This window comes from Rhinoraja longicauda, chromosome 30, assembly GCF_053455715.1.
Source record: "Rhinoraja longicauda isolate Sanriku21f chromosome 30, sRhiLon1.1, whole genome shotgun sequence".
NCBI lineage: Eukaryota > Metazoa > Chordata > Chondrichthyes > Rajiformes > Arhynchobatidae > Rhinoraja > Rhinoraja longicauda.
In genome coordinates, this window is record NC_135982.1 from 18,879,323 (window position 1) to 18,899,926 (window position 20,604).

General features: G+C 41.3%; 1 protein-coding gene across 3 annotated transcripts in view; it reads left to right on the plus strand.

Moving 5' to 3' along the window:
• The window catches only part of nphp4 (nephronophthisis 4), a 196,680-nt gene that overhangs the window by 132,624 nt on the left and 43,452 nt on the right, over positions 1 to 20,604 (plus strand). For all 3 annotated transcript variants that reach the window (XR_013549174.1, XM_078425576.1, XM_078425577.1), the window contains 5 exons: positions 2,696 to 2,887; positions 8,965 to 9,137; positions 10,211 to 10,371; positions 11,913 to 12,093; positions 17,756 to 17,884. Coding sequence is in view for 2 of the 3 variants with exons in the window: in XM_078425576.1 (XP_078281702.1) it covers positions 2,696 to 2,887; positions 8,965 to 9,137; positions 10,211 to 10,371; positions 11,913 to 12,093; positions 17,756 to 17,884 (836 nt within the window). In the remaining variant the exon portion in view is untranslated. The remainder of the gene's footprint in view (positions 1 to 2,695; positions 2,888 to 8,964; positions 9,138 to 10,210; positions 10,372 to 11,912; positions 12,094 to 17,755; positions 17,885 to 20,604) is intronic.

Below are 20,604 nucleotides of genomic sequence, written 5' to 3' on the forward strand. Positions count from 1 at the left end.
TGTGCCTACACTACCGAAGGCTGGGGAGGGGCAAAAGCAGGTTCAGACTGTACACTTAAACAAGTGTTTAATTTAGTTTAGAGATACAGCGTGGAAACAGGCCCTTCAGCCCATCGAGGCCACGCTGACTCGCGACCCCCGCATACTAACACTATCCTACACACACCAGGGCCAATTTACAATTTTAACAAGCCAATTAGCGTACACAGCTGTCTGTCTTTGGAGTGTTGGAGGAAACCCGAGGTCTCAGAGAAAACCCACGCAGGTCACAGGGAGAACGTACAAACTCCATTCAGCAGCACCCGACAGGATCGAACCCATGTCTCTGGCGCTGTAAAGCAGCAACTCTATCGCTGTGCCACCCTGTGCTAGTAGATGTTTAAATATGTAATATATATAAACCAGCCTAATGCAAACAATCACACATTGAATGATTTCCATAGAAAAACGGTCATAGAATTTATAAATCTTACTAAATCTTTGAGCAACCTTGCTGTCAGATATCCCTTCAATTTAGTAATGCAGAAGCATAGCTGTTGGCAATTACTTTGTATTATTTAAGATCTGCATAAGATAATCTATTTTCCTTATTCCTATCTGCTCCGTGTCATTTGAAATCTGCAGAGGGATGGGGCCTTTTCACCATCTATAAGACCGTAGCTAGAATCATTTTACACTTATGTGTAGAATGGTGTGTGGAGGGAAGGGTTTGGAACGATATTGGGCAAACACGGGGCAGGTGGGACTAGCTTAGATGGGCATCTTGGTCAACTTAGACGAGTTGGACCAAAGGGTCTGTTTCCGTGCTGTATAACTCTGTAACTATCTATAACTTGCCTAGTTGAGGACAGCTCCAAGAACACTTGGGGTACCATAACCCATGCAGGATAGCCTAGATCTAGGATCTGAGATAGCTTCCAAATACATGATTTCAACCGGCAAAATTTCAGGCACAATGGGAACACATAGAAACCATATTAGAATCAATCCATGTTTGGATTATATCCTATCTGGGGTAGTATCTGAGAGGTGATTCCCCAGTGTAATGCAGGGACTTCCAGCAAGACCATGCTCCACCATCGGTGCCCTAATACCATGCCACCTTTTAGACACTTCGTTTCAGACCACGTGCAGAAGTTGAAAGGCAGAGTGCTGGAAGTAACAGCTGGAACCACTGACTCTAGCCAGCTAGATTTACCCAATTGTAATTCTGCAAGCATTTGGTCCCATTGGTGGGAGCAATTGGGAAAACATTCACATGTCACACATGAGCAAGTTTGTAGAGGGGAATGATTTCTCATCGACTTTTCTCATGTAATATGTAAAACTCTATAGAACATAAATCTTAAGATGTAAAAAAGCAAGAACTCTTCAATTGTTGCATAGGCCAGATTTAATGGACCTTTTAACTTGCTATTGTTTTAACCGACTAGAAATAAGCATCTATTAATGAAAATACAGATGTCACTTGTACCACCTCAGAAAAAGGGAGGATATTATTGTTTGATTTAAAGAATAAATGTCAATTTGTTATTTATGTTATTTAACAGTTCATTTAAAAAATTGAGTTTTTGGGACTACTTAGTACCAAATAAGTTTGTCATTAAAAATGAGCCTTACATTACATGCATAATTACTGAATGAAATACTGAAACAGTGAAACATTCCCACTGCCAATGTGTGGTTATAATTCTATTTTCTGTCAGCTTAGTCTCACTTACCACTTAGTCCACTTTGGTGGTAAGAATAGGAAGGCAGAGTATTATCTGAATGGTGTCAAGTTAGGAAAAGGGGACGTACAACGAGATCTGGGTATCCAAGTGCATCAGTCACTGAAAGGAAGCATGCAGGTACAGCAGACAGTGAAGAAAGCCAATGGAATGTTGGCCTTCATAACAAGAGGAGTTGAGTATAGGAGCAAAGAGGTCCTTCTGCAGTTGTACAGGGCCCTAGTGAGACCGCACCTGGAGTACTATGTGCAGTTTTGGTCTCCAAATTTGAGGAAGGATATTCTTGCTATTGAGGGCGTGCAGTGCAGGTTTACTAGGTTAATTCCCGGAATGGCGGGACTGTCATATGTTGAAAGACTGGAGCGACTAGGCTTGTTTTCACTGGAATTTAGAAGGATGAGAGGAGATCTTATCGAAACGTATAAGATTATTAAGTGGTTGGACACGTTCGAGGCAGGAAACATGTTCCAAATGTTGGGGGAGTCCAGAACAAGGGGCCACAGTTTAAGAATAAGGGGTAGGCCATTTAGAACTGAGATGAGGAAAAACTTTTTCAGTCAGAGTTGTGAATCTGTGGAATTCTCTGCCTCAGAAGGCAGTGGAGGCCAATTCTATGAATGCATTCAAGAGAGAGCTAGATAGAGCTCTTAAGGTTAGCGGAGTCAGGGGGTATGGGGAGAAGGCAGGAACGGGGTACTGATTGAGAATGATCAGCCATGATCACATTGAATGACGGTGCTGGCTCGAAGGGCCGAATGGCCTCCTCCTGCACCTATTGTCTATTGTCTATTGATGCTGAGCTCCAAGCCTTTTTTACTTAGATTTTGCATTCTGGACCTTATTTATCTGAGGATGTTTAAAAGGGGATTTTTATCTTTCTGGGTGAAATGGATTCAAATCCAAGCACCATGTGGGTGTGCATTCGCCATTTTGGTATTTACTGTTTGTTTTCGTTTGATTCCTAGGACAACCACTGTGATTTCAAGGGCAGCTTTAGCACAAATGCAGGCATTTGGCTTTCCTGAGATCCGAGATGATAAAAATGAACTGGCAGCGGTAATTGATTCAGAAAAGCTGCCAAGCATGAATCTACGGATGGAAGAAGAAGATCATCTTCAGTGCAACGAGATAATTCTGCAATTCCTGGCTTACAGCAGGTAATGTTTGTGGCAATGGAAACCTAGAATTATAAGTGATCATTACCTTTGGAGCAACCCATGCACTGACTTTCATCATGTAAATGTGATGTACAAGAATCAAACATTATTCACAGTTTTTGTAAAACCCTATTAGTCAAACGTCACCAATCCAAACCTTGGCCTAAATTTAAAGAACAGTTCGGAGTCACGGCACCATATGAATCGGGGATATCAAATGTCACAACAGCAACTGAAGAATTTTCATTTGAAAAATATAAAGCTAATTTATTTCTCGTTACCAGGAAGCAATGGGATTGCAACAACAAAAGAAAAATCTCCCAAAACCTTTCAGGGAAGGAATTCTTTTAGCCTCATGTGAAACTAAAATTCTTCAGCGACTTTGTTGAATCTTAACTGGTGTTGAAATGGTATCACAAGAATCAATTGTAGGAGATGGATCTTCACTCCCTTCTCAAGAGGGATAATGGATGAACAATAAATGGTAATGCCCAAATTCCATAACCGAATCAAGAAAAAATAGTGTAAGCAATGGGAAAGCAAACTTAGACATTGGTAAGTGTAGGAAGGAACTGCAGATGCTGGTTTAAACCGAAGGTAGACACAAAAAGCTGGAGTAACTCAGTGAGTCAGACAGCATCTCTGAAGAAAAGGAATAGGTGACGTTTCGGGTCAAGACGCTTTTTCAGACTAAGAGTCAGGCGTAAGGGAAATGAGAGATATAGATGGTGATATAGAGAGATATAGAACAAAAAATAATAATAATAATAATAATGCATTACATTTATATAGCGCTTTTCGAACACTCAAAGACGCTTTACAGGGATTACTAGAACATAGAGAAGTGAATAAATAGATAAATAAGTAAACGAACAGAAAAAGGAGACAGAAGGTGAGGTGACGGTCAGTGGTTGAAGGCAGTGCTGAACAGGTGAGACTTCAGTGATGTTTTGAATGTGGTGAGTGAGGAGGAGTCTCTGACGGTTTGGGGTAGTGAGTTCCATAGGGTGGGAGCAGCGATGGAGAAAGCCCTGTCCCCCCAGGATCTGAGTTTGGTCCGGATGGGGGGGGGGACAGGAGATTGACAAATGAATGAGAGAATTGTAAAAAAAGTGATGATGATAAAGGAAACAGGCCATTGTTAGCTAGGGACTAGGTGAAAATGAGTTGCAGACATTGAGACTCAACAAGATGACTTTGAAGCTAGTATGACTTGGGTGGGGGAGGAATGGAGAGAGGGGGGATGCAAGGGTTACTTGAAGTTTGAGAAATCAATATTCATACCGCTGGGATGTTAGCTGCCCAAGCAAAATATGAGGTGCTGTTCATCCAATTTGTGTTCACCTCACTATGACAATGGAGGAGGCCCAGGACAGAAAGGTCAGTGTGGGAATGGGAAGGCGATTAAAGTGTTTGGCAACCCGGAGATCCAGATCCAGGCGGACTGAGCGATTGATTGAGACATTGTTAATATTTATCTTTTAAAAACTTTATCTAAAAGTCACAATATTCATTCATAACATGGGGAGGACCTGCAATGAGTTCCTTTTGGGGCAATTTTTGATGGGCAGCTCAATGAGCAGAAATCACCTAAAAAAAGTTGAAAATAAAAGTAGCTTCTTTTTATAGTTTCTGAGTTTCTTTTTCACATTATGTGCAAATGATTCATGAGGGACCAGGTTTGCCAGCTAGATATCAGTCTTGCTTTTGAGTAAGAGCTCAATAAATAAGATTCTATTTCAAAGACAGAAGCATATAACCTAGATTGATGCCCCAACATGGTAATCGGGGAGCTTTCTGTTACTGTAGGTGTTTGTGTTAAGGTGTTAACATGTGGAAAATGAGGAAAACGTTGCTGGCTCTTAAATGATTTGATTGTCATTTTTCAAAATCGGTCTTATCAAAAAAACTGCAGAATTGGGCGGCACGGTAGCGCAGCGGTAGAGTTGCTGCTTTACAGCGAATGCAGCGCCGGAGACTCAGGTTCGATCCTGACTACGGGTGCTGCACTGTAAGGAGTTTGTACGTTCTCCCCGTGACCTGCGTGGGTTTTCTCCGAGATCTTCGGTTTCCTCCCACACTCCAAAGACGTACAGGTATGTAGGTTAATTGGCTGGGTAAATGTAAAAATTGTCCCTAGTGGGTGTAGGATAGTGTTAATGTACGGGGATCACTGGGCGGCACGGACTTGGAGGGCCGAAAAGGCCTGTTTCCGGCTGTATATATATGATATGATATGATATGTTGGAAATCTGAAATAAAAGCAGACAATATTGGACCTTTTTTGTTGCGGGCTATCCGGTCAACGAAAAGACTATACATGACTACAGTCAAGCTGTCCGCAGCGTACAGATACAGGATAAAGGGTATATCACTTAGTCCAAGATGATGCCTCTCATTTTTCAAAACTCCCCCAGGTTCATGTTAGTGAACCATTTCTTCAATCCCATCCAATGAAATTGTATGTTTCCTTAAATGTGGAACCAGAAATATTGGCCATAGTTTAGATGTGACTTCAGGAGTGTCTTGTACAGTTGCAATAATACTTTCATACTTTATATTTCAACTGCTTTGAAATTAAAGTCAACATTCCATTCGCCTTCCATACTACCAACTGCACTGGCATGCTAAGTATCTGTCTTTAATGCATAAGGACATATAAATCTCACTGTACTATAGCTTTCTATGCTTTTGTTTAAATAATACTGCTCTTTCCTAAACGAACAACTTCCCATTTTCCTATATTATGCTTCATTTGGCAACTTTTGCCCACTCACATAACCTGTCAATGTCTCTCTGTAAACAGTATCCTCTTTGCTAATCACCTCCCACTTTTTTTTGGTTGCCCCAAATTTGGTTTCCCTGCATTCATTTCGTCCAACTCACTGATACATTGTAAAAGCTTGCGGTCGCTGCACTGTTCCCTTTGTTACCACATTAGTTGTAGGTTGTCAGTCAGATAATGACCTACTTGCACGCTGCTTGTTAACCGACCACTTCCCTCTGTACCTATTCCATCCAACACTATGGGCTTCAACCCCACCTTGGTGTTGCAAGTAATATATCTCATAGGAGGGAGTATTACTTCAAAATAGAAGGGAAAAAGCATCTCGTCTACAGATAATTATGAGATCCAATGTCTGTCAATGGCTAATGTGCTGCTTCTGTTGAATTGATGATAATGGTTTTTCCTACAAAACTTTTTTTGTTCTTTATTAATTGATATTTCGTAGACAAATTGATTTACATTAATGTTTAAAACTCCAGGATATTAAATGAAAGATAATTCATTTTAAATATCGCCCTCCTCAGTTATTGATTTTTTGCTCTGATTAACGGTTTTGAAAAAATTAAAATGAGTTACTTCAGTAAGAATGTAATATTGTGTGTTGGCATCCGTCCATGTGCAAGAGATGATGGTAGAAACATAGAGACATAGAGAGGGAAATGTTCAGAAGTGATAGGAGCAGAATTAGTCCATTCGGCCCATCAAGTCTACTGTGCCATTCAATCATGGCTGATCTATCTCTTTCTCCTAACCCCATTCTCCTGCCGTCTCCCCATAACCCCTGACACCCATACTAGTCAAGAATCTATCTATCTCTGTTTTAAAAATATCCATTGACGGCCTCCACAGCCTTCTGTGGCAATGAATTCCACAGATTCTGACTAAAGAAATTCCTCTTCATCTCCTTCCTAAAGGAACGTCCTTTAATTCTGAGGCTATGACCTCTGGTCCTAGACTCTCCCATTTGTGGAAACATCCTCTCCACATCCATATGTTTCATCTGTGATTGCATTTTGTGCCTATCCTGACTAGCCCTGACCTTGACAGGCAGTTTTCCCCCACTATAATCTACAAAGTGAAGTGTCCTCTCCATTTGGCATGGTTGCAAGCCTGGGCAGATAATTGCCAACACAAACTTGCATTCCCCTCTCAATCTAGTAGACTGATTCCAGAGGAAATGTATGATTGGTAGGTGTGGGGCCTACTTGGTTGCAGGAGTTGCCCGAAGGTGACTGCACAAGGGATTAGTTGACCGCCTGCAGGGACTCCAGGTCCAGTGTCTTTGGCTGTTCTGAGCCTTACCTGCAAGGCAGCGGGGTGCTATCGGAACCATTGCTGGGACCTGGTTGATGGACACCAGGGTGTGTTCACACGGTGGTGGGCCTATATGTTGCATCTCTGTGGGCTAACGTTCCAATGAGATCCCCATAATGAAAGGTCTGGAATTGTATGCAACCAAAAGAAGTCTAAGTAACCTTTACTGTAAGATATCATAAGGAACTGCAGTTGCTGGATCTTGTGCAACAAAAAGTGCTGGAGGAGCTCGATGGTGCAGGCAGCAACTGTGGAGGGAATGGACAGGTGATGTTTTGGGTTGGGACTCTTCTTTAGACTAATGGAAGTTGGGAGGGTTATGGAGGACAAAGCTGGAGAAGAGATGTGGGGGTGGGATAAAATCTGGCAAGTGATAGGTGGATACAGGTGAGGGGGTGTTGGCAGGGAAAGTGACAAAGGCTAGAGATGAAAAGGAGACAAAAGGAAAGAAGAGGAATTAAATGTAAAGCCTGAGGCAGCGATATAGGTGAAAGGGGAGAGGAATATGGAAGTATGGCAACTCTTTCCATTCAACTTCGAACTACTCCTGGAGCCTTTTCTATGACTGGATATGGCCACAAGGCCGTGGAGGTTTTAGATCAGAGTTTTCCCTCTCCTAGATGGACTGCCTTCCCAGGCTGACAAGCTCCATCTAATATATATATATTACTGAAAAGAATTTCAACAACAAGAATTTCAACGACAATTTCAACGACAATATTTGCTTTTCTATTTATCTGTTCAGTTCTCTGTTATCAGGTTGTTATATGGTTGTTGAAGATTTTAAAATAATTTCCCCCCTGTTTTTAGCACCCTCTGCTGAAAGCCTTCTTCAAGCAGTCAATCATAGAATGGATTTTAGTTTAGTTTAGAGATATAGTGCGGAAGCAGGCCCTTCGGCCCACCGAGTCCATACCGACCAGCAATCCCCGCACATTCACACTATCCTACACACACTTGGGACAATTAACAATTTTACAAAGCCAATTAGCCTTCAAACCTGTACGTATTTGGAGCATAGGATGAAACCGAAGATCTCAGAGAAAACCAACGCAGGTCACGGTGAGAACGTACAAATTCCGTACAGATAGCAGTCATGGTCGGGTCTCTGGCACTGTAAGCACTGTAAAGCAGCAACTCCACCGCTGCGCCACCGTGCCGCCTTAAAGACTGTTGAATATTGTAGAGCTCACCTGAAACTTTATTAGTTGAGAGGTATTCTGATTCATTGGTCAAATCTAAAGGAGATAATTGGGTGTATTAGTTAATCGTATGTAAATAAATATTGTCAAATTTGAGCTGATTTTCAATGAAGTGTTTGTCTAAATGTGGATTAAAGATACTTCCATTTCATTGCAAAGACTTTGAATGTGGAGGGAGAATTATAAAAAAGAACAAACTGCATTCTTGTTTTCAGCCCTTGGCCATTGTTCAAAGCAGCTCAGTCGTCAGAGGTCAAGGAGAGGTACATAGCATTAGTTTTTAGTAGAGGCCCATTTTAAGAAAGTAAAATAGAAATCTGGGAATATACTTCTCCATTTGACCTCCAATTCCACTTGGATTATCCCTTCTTGTGTATCCCCATAAATGTTAATGACAACATGAAAAGGGTTGCTATTTTGTTGGATAACACAGGTCTTCATTCCTTTTATCCTGACTCTTTGGACCATAGAAAATGACAGGAAAATGCCAAAGAGGGACAGAGCTCGGGCAAATGATTTGCTTCATGCAGAGCCAATCAGAATTTTATATTTACGTTGTCTTTTGGACTTTTCATGAAAAATGGTGCTGCTCAAATCAGTAAATTAAGGATTGATTGGATAAGATGTGAGCTATTGGTTAATTTAAAAGGAAGATAAATGGAGGATAACTATCGCGTGTGTGCAGGAGGCTGCCACGTAAGATGTACTATGTCTAACTTGCACTAGTATACCACGTCATTAGTAAGCTTTCGGTGTTTGATTTTTTTTCACAGGGTACCTTGGGAAAGTGATCATCCAAGATCAGTCTACTTCACCTTTCAGTTTTATCGCTTTCCACCAGTTACAACCCAGCAGCTGCAACTTGTGAAGGTGAAAAAAAAGGGATCTGCAAGTTCCATGCCTTTCATCCTGGTACCACACAATAAAAATGGCATTGGGAGTATCGGTGAGTATTGCAAAATGTCTTGGGCACTCAAACCGGCCATTCATTTATGCTTCACATGACCCTCTTCCCACATTGCTTTGGTGGCCTTAAAAAATAAGGAACTGCAAATGCTAGTTTAAACCGAAGATAAATGCAAAAAACTGGAGTAACTCAGCGGGACAGGCCGCATCTTTGGAGAGAAGAAGAGTTTCGGATTGAGACCCTTCTTCAGAAATATATTATTCTGCTTCTTTCTTTCTCTCTCATACCGTCATTTAGCTTCCATTTAAATGAATCAATAGCTTGCATCTTATCCAAATATAATGCTTTGTAAGAGGAAGTTCCACATTCTACCCATTGGGATGTCAGAATTAAAACATATGTTTTGCTAACTTTGCTAAGAAACGTTTAAAATGTGCTTAAGAGAATCTAGAGGAGATTATTTAGCGACTCAACTTGATTTTTACAGTCAATGAGATCATATATTAATTAGCCCATGGTTAACAGAAACCTACCCATCATGTATTAAAAATTGATGATTCTCTTCTAGTTTAATTTGCTATGTGTGGGACTTAATTTCAAACTTCTACCCTATGCATGTTTACAATAAATGATAACTTTACACAATACTATAGAGCATGATTAAATGACAATAAAATGACCCTGGCGAGATTTGCCAGGGTAAAGAAAAAGAAACTCTTCATATTGGCACCTGGTTCACTCAGAATGTTGATCTGATCTGTGCAACAAGAAGAGGGAAGTTCATGCCACAGCAGTCATTAGATATTTGTGGGCTGCTTCCGATGAATTCAGCAGTCACTTCATCACTGTACACAGTGACTCAAAATGATAATTTAACTTGCCCACCATTTCTTTATTTCCATTTGTATTGTCACTGCCAGTGATTAAGGGACTCATTTTTTTAAATCATAATTTCCACAGTCTCCAATTTTAGGTGACAACAACCTCTTAAATGCTTTTAAAAGAAAGCATTATGTTACTGAATTTCTAGTTTTTATTTAACTGACCAGAGAATTACTGGGGTTAACATCTGTCTTGAATTTTTTTTTACTCCCATTTTCCACATGCAACAGATTCCCCAGGGTTGGAGCTGAAATTTATGGTGGACCCCAGTTTCATGAAGTATGGAGAGCAGCGGTGGTTTATGCAGTACCTGGCCTTGCAGACACTGCAGATTGATGTCTGGAATGCCGAGTCTTTGCTTCTGATCGGCACTGCTGCTGTAGACCTGAAGGTAATGATGAAAAGAAGCATAACCGCTGCGGGATGCTAACGCTGCTGTCTAAGCATGTTGTTATTGTTGATTGAACTGTCCAACTGAATATCTGACAATGCAAAAAGATTCATCAAGAATCACAAAACGACATTAGCTCTGGACACGCAGAGTACCTCATAATGGCAAATGTCCCATGTTAATCGTTCCAAGCCATGTGCTGTAGATAGCTGAGACTTCTTTAAAAAATGAAGTATTTGGCATACATGGCAATATGTTACATCTGGCTACTTTTGAACATTTCATTCACTGAACTTGTTAGAAAATTGGAGGAAGTAGTTCTGGTGAAGCAAGCACTTTATTTTTTTTAAATTTCCGTCCTCATCAGACTCGCCCAGCTTGAAAATCAGCCCCTGAGTTTGGGCAAATTATCGAGCACCCATTCACCCAGCCACCTACATACTGTACACATTGTAATTTACAATGGCCAGTTAACCCTCCAGCGCACATCTCTTATGGCTGTGTGAAGAAACCTGTGCACCTGCAGTTCCAAGGAGAAAATGTAAACACCACATTGACAGCACTGGAGGCCAGCGTTGCCAGAACTGTGAGGCAGCAGCTCTGATAGCAAATCTCGGTGTCATCCTTACTTTCAAACTTCAATGTCATTTCACCTCAGTTTTTCTGTAATCTCCTCCTCTGCTCAACCCTGCATTTAATGGCTGCATCATTGGTAGCTGTGTCTTCCACAGCTAAAGTTCTGAACTCTGGAATTCCATTACTGAATCTATGTACATCTCCATCCGCCTCACGGCATCCCTAATATCTTGTTGCGTGAATTGCCATTTTACTTTGCATTGAAGGCAAAGTAAAGTTTGTTTAAAGTACATGCCTTGCTTACAAAGGTGTCAACGGTTACGGGAGAAGGCAGGAGAATGGGGATGAGAGGGGAAAAATAGATCATCCATGATAGAATGGCGGTGCAGATTTTATGGGTTGAAAGGCCTAATTCTGCTCCTATGTCTTATGATCATATGATAAATAAAATTGTTGTATGCTCTGGATTAAAAGAAAGGAAGGTGAGATTGCAGCTGGAATTTAGGGTTACTTGAGAAAGGAGATTCAGACTAATGGGAGGGATTGGGCTGACAGATACAGGGTTATGACCAAACCTTGATCCAGGTGTGCCAAAGTTAAACAGTGTTTTAGTTTTAGCCGACTTATTGAAACCTCTGTGTGCTTTCAATCCCTAGCCTAACTTGTACTTTGTAGTTCGGACTTATCTAAACATATTGAGAATATTTCAATCTATTTGGTTTACCAAAGGCAGTATCTGCCCTTTTCACATAGGTCCATTCTTGAAATGGGTTTTCTAGTAACTCAAATAATTCTATTATTTTTGGTGCCAAAGACCTTAGAATGTTTCTGGGCATGAACAAGTAGCTGCTGCTGTTCATTAATCACTGACTACAAAATACAAGCCAAAGTTCAGTGGAACTCCCATTGCACATGTTTTGCAAAGTTGGGCATACTAGAGTAATAATAACATCTTATTGTTGCAGCATTTACTTCGTCACGGTCTTTCTGCAGTCCAGGTATCCCATGAACTGCAGGTGGTAAACACAGACTATGCCCCAGATGTACCGCTGTCCATATCTGATTTCACAAATCATGGTGCTGTTAAGCCTTATGGAGTGACAACGGTAATAAAAGGAAGGCTACATCTGCGCCTAGGAAACGTTGGTGAGTAAGTCTATGGTCTGTATTCATTCACAAAATGCTGGAGTATCTCAGCAGGTCAGGCAGCATCTCGGGAGAGAAGGAGCATTTTGTGAACCGAGATGCTGCCTGACCTGCTGAGTTACTCCATCATTTTGTGAACCGAGATGCTGCCTGACCTGCTGAGTTACTCCAGCATTTTGTGAACCGAGATGCTGCCTGACCTGCTGAGTTACTCCAGCATTTTGTGAAATTCCATCTCTCCCGAGATGCTGCCTGACCTGCTGAGTTACTCCAGCATTTTGTGAATACATACCTTCGATTTGTACCAGCATCTGCAGTTATTTTCTTATATAAAGTCTATGGTCTGAATCATTGAAGATAGACACAAATTGCTGGAGTAACTCAGCAGGACAGGCAGCATCTCTGGATAGAAGGAATGGGTGATGTTTCGGGTCGAGACCCTTCTTCAGATGAGTGAATATAGTATCTAAATCATTGTTGATTTGGTTTTGTGTTAGAGTCTAGAAAATGAAAAATATATGAGTAATCCCATCCAGAGGAAGCTATAGAGTGAATAAAATTATTACGTTTAAAAAACCTTTTGGCCAGATATTTGGATAGGGTCATAGATAGTCAAATGGAACTACATCTACCACATATTCAGTAATTTCCCAATGTATTAGATTCAATTTATGAAGAAAAACACCCACTCCTTTGTCTGAAGAATGGTCTTGACCCGAAACATCACCCATTCCTTCTCTCCTGAGATGCTGCCTGACCCGCTGAGTTACTCCAGCATTTTGTGATACCTTCGATTTGTACCAGCATCTGCAGTTATTTTCCTACACCCCTTTCACTGCCTCACTGTGGTTCCATTTGGTGACTTATCAAGCTTCAGTGAGTCCGTCAGCATGTAGCCCTGCAGTCTGGAATGGCAGGCAGCAACATTCCCCTACTGACATCCCACTGTGCTGGTCGGCCAATAAGTTTTGGGCAGACCAGCGAGCATCTTTCAGGGAGCTGCCGATCTTCCAGCAGTGCTTGGTATCCATCTCTGAACGCGTCCCTGGGAACTGCCCATAAATCAGAGAGTCCTCTGTTATGGAGCTGCTCAGGATGAACCATGGCAAGGATGCTTGCATCGTTGTCCAAATCTGCGAAGAGGTGAATATCAATATCCTTTTTACTGTTCAGCGGTTTCCTGTGATGGGGCAGTGACATCCACCTGCGTTGGGTGCCGCCGAGATTAATGAGCATCTACTGGATCTGTTCTGTGACTGATACAGTGCTGCAAGTAACTGCAGACACAGGATGATGACAAAGGAAAAAGGATGCCTGAGACAGACATATTAAACAACCTGAGGAGCTGAGTGAGAAAACAAATGAGGGTTGCAAATATTTAGTGCTTTCATATTTAAAGCTTTGGTGCTGTCAATGAACTGTCCAAGGAAACTTTCTTGACGAAATGTTTATGAATTAGCTGCCATAAGACTTAGAAAAAATAGTATCTGAACTCAAATTGATGTCCCTACCTACAGATACACTTTAAACTTGGGCACATTGCAATCATGTAAATTGAATTCAAGTTAAACCTGCTTCAATGACCATACCAAACCGAACTGTCCGACTACCAAATTAAATTCCTATGGATGACTTATCCTTCAATCAGAAAAATGTCATGATGTGGAAAGGATTTATGCTGTTGTGTTAGTAATTGAAAGACTGGCTGAACCATGTCTCAATCAGGAGAACAGTGCCTCATGCTCATTTGAATGCTGCTTCTGTGCCACCAGTGCTTCAGTCGAGGTCTGAGGATAACAGTATTTAGGTTCTCTAGGAACGTTGCCATGTGAGAGCAAGGTAGCAATCAGTCATGATTGTCTGACTGGTGGAAACTCCCTTAAACTATTACCAATGTTCAACATAGAAATTTGTAGTCAGCTGCTTGACCCTTTGAGCCTGCTCTGCCATTCACTGTAATTGTGGCAGATGGTTCAAATCCATTGTTCTGCTTTCCTCCAATATATCTTGATCTCTTAACCCTTTAGAACTACATCTATCTCCTTGAAGGGATTTAATGATTTAGCTTCAACTGCCTTATGTGGAAGAGAATTCCACAGGTTTACTACTCTCTTGATGAAGAAATGGATGTTTATCTCAGCCTTAAATGATATGCCCTGCATCCTTCAGCTTTGACCACGATTGGAACATTTTCCTTCATCTCGTCTATCCAATCATGTCAGGATTTTATCACTGAGGTCCCCTCTCATTCTCTCAAATTCATAAGCCTCAAACTCTCTTCATACGTCAGTCCTGAATCCAACAATCAGTTTGGGGAACCATTGCTGCACTCCCTTCATTGCAAAAGATCCTGTCTCAGAGAAGGAAACCAAAATGTCACCCAGTATTGAAGATTTGATCTCACAAAAACCCTGTGGAAGGGCAGTATGCCATCCCTGTTCTGTTCTGTAGTCAATTCCTGATGTTACGAAGATCAAAACTCCCTTTGCCGCCTTAACCACCTGCTGTGCCTACATGTGTAGGAAGGAACTGCAAATGTTGGTTTGCGTCAAAGACGGACTCAAAATGTTCTTTAATTTTAACACTAATCTGTTCTGCGGGGCTTTGTTGAAAGCTTTCTGAATTTTCAAATACAGCATCTCAACTCGTTTTCACTCATTCACTCTACCAGTCACATCCTCACAAATCTCTGGTGCATTTGTCAAGCATGATCTCATTCTGACTTTGACCAGTCTTGTCAATGCTTTGCTATTTCATCTCTACTAATGGTTGATAGTAAGTTCCCCTGTTCTGTTGTTGGACCCACTGGTCTACAATTCACTGTTTCCTCTCCCTGAGTTTTAACTAGCGAGAATCAAAGGAATGTTTGGAAATGACCAACAGTGCATCTACTGTCCCCAGGCCATTTGTTTAGGTGTTGCAGAATATCGTCTGTGGAGTAAACTCTTAGAGCTTAGAGAGATACAGTGTGGAAACAGGCCCTTCGGCCCACCCAGTCTCCTCCAACCATCGAGTGATAAACTATGAGAGTGGCTTTCAGGAAAGATTTTGAGCTAACGATAAACTCAAATTATGAAAGCTTCCGTGATACCAATTGAAGAACTGAAGGGGAGTTATCCTTGGTGTCCCAGACATTGTGTATCCCGAAGCCCACTTCAATAAAAATCTGATCTTATGGTCATGATCACATTCTGTCCGTGGGACCTTTCCGTGCACAATTACCTGTTCGTATCTATATTACAGTGGTCTCATAAGAACCTCATTCCTTATAGAGTACTTGAGGTCGTAAAACATCCATAAACCGTTGAGCTAGAACCAGTTTTATGTCCCATTGTCTCTCATGCCATATATTATTCTACGGTTGATCTACTGTGGCACTGCTTGAAGCCAAAATAAAGATGCCTTTTTTTCATAACTATGTCAGTGAATCAGTTTTGTTAGGTGCTCGCTACGCCTTGGGCTATTTTTCTCTCTTGTATCTCTTTTGTAATAATATTGTTCTCTTCTGATTGTCATGGTGTGGCTCATACCTTACTTCTGTAATGAGCATATTATTTTTTGAGGGCTGCAGTATAAAACTACATAGCTAGTAGTTGGCCCATTTGCACAATTTCTCATGAGATTATGAAGAAGAGTTGTTATGTGCATGGTAGATTACATTGGTGATTATTTTTAGTTTGATTTTTGTTTAGAGATACAGCGTGGAATCAGGCCCATCGGCCCACCGTGTCTGCTCCAACCAGTGATCCCCACACTAGCACTATCCCATACACACTAGGGACAATTTACAATTTTATCAAGCCAATTAGCCTACAAACCTGTACGTCTTTGGAGTGTGGGAGGAAACCTGAGTTCCCGAAGAAAACCCATGTAGGTCACGGGGAGAACGTACAAACTCTGTACAGACAACACCCATGTAAAAATGCTGTAGAGACACCACCTGTAGTCAGGATCAAACCCGGTTCTCTGGCGCTGCAAGGCAGCAATTCTACCGGTGCACCACTGTGCCACCCTGGATCAATAAATGACCATTGGGAAATTGGTCTGGCCACAATTGTCCTTGGCACAGCTGTTTTCTCATGCATCTCAAGTTGCCATTTGATGTATAGAATTAATTTCTGGATTTAATGAAATAGGATGGCTGTTATAGGTGCAATCTTTGACAGGTCATGACTCACGGAAAAATATGGAGCCAACATGAGTTTTATATGTACATGATTTGGCTAAGTAGTAAGTTAGCAGATGGAGTTGTGAAGAGTAAGTTAAGGCAGGTTGATACACCAACTAATTGCCAATTGGAAATTTGGTAGAAGAAATGACAATGGAGTATAATCCAGATAAGTGTGAGGTATTGCAAGTTATGAGGTCAAATGTAGAAGAAAGTATCTAGTAAATGGCAGGACCCATGTGAGCATTGAGTACAGAGGGGTCTTGAGATTTCAAGTCCACAGTTCCTTGAAAGTGGCAACGCAAGTTGATGGAATTGTAAAGAAGGTGCATGGCATGCCAAATATCATTTTGGTTAGATCATATTTGGGGTATTGTTTGCTGTTCTGGTCGTTGCAATACACGAAAGATGGGAGGCTTTGGAGAGCAGCAGAAGATGTTCAACAGGATGTTACCTGGATAAGAGTATGGAGAAGTTAGATCAATTTGGTTTGTTTTTTCTGGAGCATCAGAGGTTGGTAGAAGTATATAAAATTCTGAGAGTGAGAGAGAGGGCAGATATTCAGGGTTTTATTCCTGGGGTAGAAATGTTCAATACCAAAGGCATAGGTTTAGGATGAAAGGGGGAGAGTTTAAAGGAGTTTTGCACGGCATGTTTTTCTACAGACAGAGAGTGGGAGATTGCAGGAATGTGCTTCTTGCGGAGAAGCAGATATGATAGTAATATTAAAGAAACATTTAGCCAGACACATGAGCAGGCAAGGAATGGAGGGACAGGCAGATGGTATTAGTTTAATTTGGCATGATGGTCAGCACAGGCCATCATGGGCTGAAGGCCCTATTCATGTGTGGCACGGTTCTATGTTCTAAACTCCACAGCAGATCAACAGGATAGTGCCTTCTAGTCCATTGACACCTTCTCTATGTATCTACCAAAGAGCAGATGCCACAACTCTATTGAATCTCATGTTATCTTCTTAAAGGCTACATTTTGTTGAAACTACTCCTTTCAATTTATTTTCTTTGTTAATTGTTTGACTGGGTATGCTTTGCTCAATGTGCATATTGTTCCAGCAGGAGAAAGTTAAAGCTCACTGTCAGTAGAGGAAATTTCACTGAATAGAATGTGGTTTTAATCTAAATAAATCCGCATTTAAAATGTTTTATATGTAAACACTGCTTCTCAAAGCAACACAACTAAGTTAATATGTGTAGGAAGGAACTGCAGATGCTGGTTTAAATTGAAGATAGACACAAAATCTGGAGTAACTCAGCGGGACAGGCAGCATCTCTGGTGAGAAGGGATGGGTGACATTTCGTGTCGAGACCCTTCTTCAGACTGATCATCCTGAAGAAGGGTCTCCACCCGAAATGTCACCCATCCCTTCTCTCCAGAGATACTGCCTGTCCCACTGTTACTCCAGCATTTTATGTCTATCCACAACAAAGGTAATATGCTGGTATGGTTGTTCGTGTCATGACTTTATCTCCATAGGTCACCGGAGTGAGGAGAGAGTGAAGAGACCTTTGTCTACTCATCAGTCCAAGACCATTTCTGCCCATGACAATACCAGTGGGTTTTATGGAGGAAGTTTGTTTAATCTGAATGTGGGGGACATAAATGGTAAGTCACTGATCAAATATTACTCACCTCTTTATATGGTTCACAATAAGATCCTTGAGTAAGTTTAAACAGATCCTTGATGCTACATGTACTGTGTACATGTAGTTTTACCTAAGCTTTTAAGTAGACATTCTGTAGTACCAAATAAATTGTATTCATATATATACATACATATATATATATATATATAGTGTGTGTGTATAAATATATATATATATCACAATTAATGCAGAAAAATAAATAACATTCATTTTCTGTATTTTTTTAGTTCTCCAACTACTCCAGAAAGCACAAGAAGTGTAGAAACACTCTTTGGTTTATATCAAAGATAGACACAAAGTGCTGGAGTAATTCAGCGGGTCAGGCAGCATCTCTAAAGATAAAGGATGGGTGATGTTTCAGGTCGGGATCCTTCTTCAGACTGAAAATAGGGAGTGGGTGTTGTGGGGGGGGGAGGGGGTGATTGTGTAATGAGCTGGAGGCGAGAAAAGACCAGAACCGGCCGGCCACAAATGATGTCAGGCAGAGCTTGGCCTGGTAGATCCATTGTTGGCCAGGGAAGGTATGATCTCAAGAGGGAAGCAATATGGAGAACTGTGGAACTGGTAAAACGACTAGGGTGGAGGAAGGGGGAGGGAGGAGGGGAAGGGAGTGTAATTAGAAGTTACTTAAATATAGAGAGTTCAATGTTCACATCAAGCAAAATATGAGATTCTGTTCCTCCAATTTGCGTGTGGCTTCACTCTGGCAATGGAGGAGGCCCAGGACAGAAAGGTTAGCATGGGAATGGGAAGGGGAGTTGAAATGGTTGGCAACCACGAGATCCCATCGGCCTAGGCAGACTGAGTGGAAGTATTCAGTGAAACGGTCGCCGAGTCTACGTTGGAACTCGCTGATGTACAGGAGCCCACATCAGGAGTTACTCCATCCAGCACTTTGTGTCCACGCTTGATTTAAGTAGTTTGCAGAATAACTTTTATTTGCATATAACACAATTAATACATATATAAAAATAACATTTGGTTCCTGTATTCTGCAGTTCTGCAGCTATTTCTGGAAAGCTATCCCGATGTACACTCTTCAGTTTGCTTGCGACAGAGATATATATACATCACAGATATCACAATTATGCACTCATGATACTGAATCCTTTAAATCTCGACTTATTTACATCAGCACTCACAGTTGTATAATTCAAAGATACTTGGCACAACCAAGAGTCTTTACATCTATTTGTGAACCCTTTGAGTTTTTAAACATCTTACCTCCACATGCATTCCCTTTATTCTGTTTATTACAGAAGCTACAAAAGCTACACATTAAACATTTATAGTCATCGCCAGTTTGGTTACTTATTTCCTTGCAAAAATAATTATTATGGATGGCAACTAGTCATTTGGAGCAGAACATAAGCCACCCTTGTATTCTGCTTATTTTAGAAAGCCAATTGGCTCAAATCACAAGACAGTCAGATTATTATTTAATCTTAAACATGACTAATAATGAGTAGCCACTTGAGAAGCAGAAGTAGGCCCTTTGTCTCCTTGCATCACAACACCACGTAATTTAGTAAAGTCATAGCGAATCATTAGCCTGGCACTACTTTCCTTCACTAATCATATTTCGTGATCCTTTTAAAATACAAAAATCTCTCAAGCTCTATCTTGAATTATGCAGTATCTTGGCATTAGCGGACCATTTGGACAGAGAATTACAAACATTGACTTGCTTCCAGATTAAGAGATTTCTTCCCATCTTAACATTTTGAGAACACTGTGTATATCTTGCACTGTGTATTCATTCAACTCCCCCTCCCACTCCCAATCTGACCTTTCTGTCATGGGCCTTCTCCAGTGCCATAGTGAGGCCCACCGGAAATTGGAGGAACAGCACCTCATATTTCGCTTGGGCAGCTTGCAGCCCAGCGGTATGAACATTGACTTCTCCAACTTTAGATAGTTCCTCTGTCCCTCTCTTCCCAGTTCTCCCGCTATCTTCTCCCTCTATCTTCCTGTCTTCACCTATATCCTTCCTTTGTCCCGCCCCCCTGACATCAGTCTGAGGAAGGGTCTTGACCTGAAACGTCACCCATTCCTTCTCTCCTGAGATGCTGCCTGACCTGCTGAGTTACTCCAGCATTTTGTGATACCTTTGATATGTACCAGCATCTGCAGTTATTTTCCTACACTACCTAATGCATGAGATAGTTCTTTTACCCAAGTGCTTATACAGGCGCAGAGTGCTTCACCGATGACGCTGCCTTATTTCTATCAAGAGTGGCTACAGGGGAAATGTTCTGTCCCACTTATATATCAGAATACTACTGCCAATCTTTCTGAAACAACTCGCCCACTACAACTTCAGTTCTCATGAGCTGCCTTGACGTGCTATATGAAGTCTGCATTATCATAGACAAATGTGCTGCCAACTTTCACACGGTGGCGGTGATAGATACGGAAGGGGAATATCTCTGATAGGGTAAGACCAGTGTTGCAGTGGCTGGAATGATCAGATTGTTGGGTTTCTGAGGGAAGTTAGAGAGAGGTAGAGAAAGAGAGGGAGAACATAAACGAAATAATGTAATAGTGATCAGATGCAGTAATACAGATGGTGCCTGAGTTTCCTGCATTTTCTGTTTATAATTCTGCCAAAAGGAGTTGGCACTTTTGCCACTGTGAAATCAAAGTTGATCTGTAACCCAACCACATCTACTTTCTTTA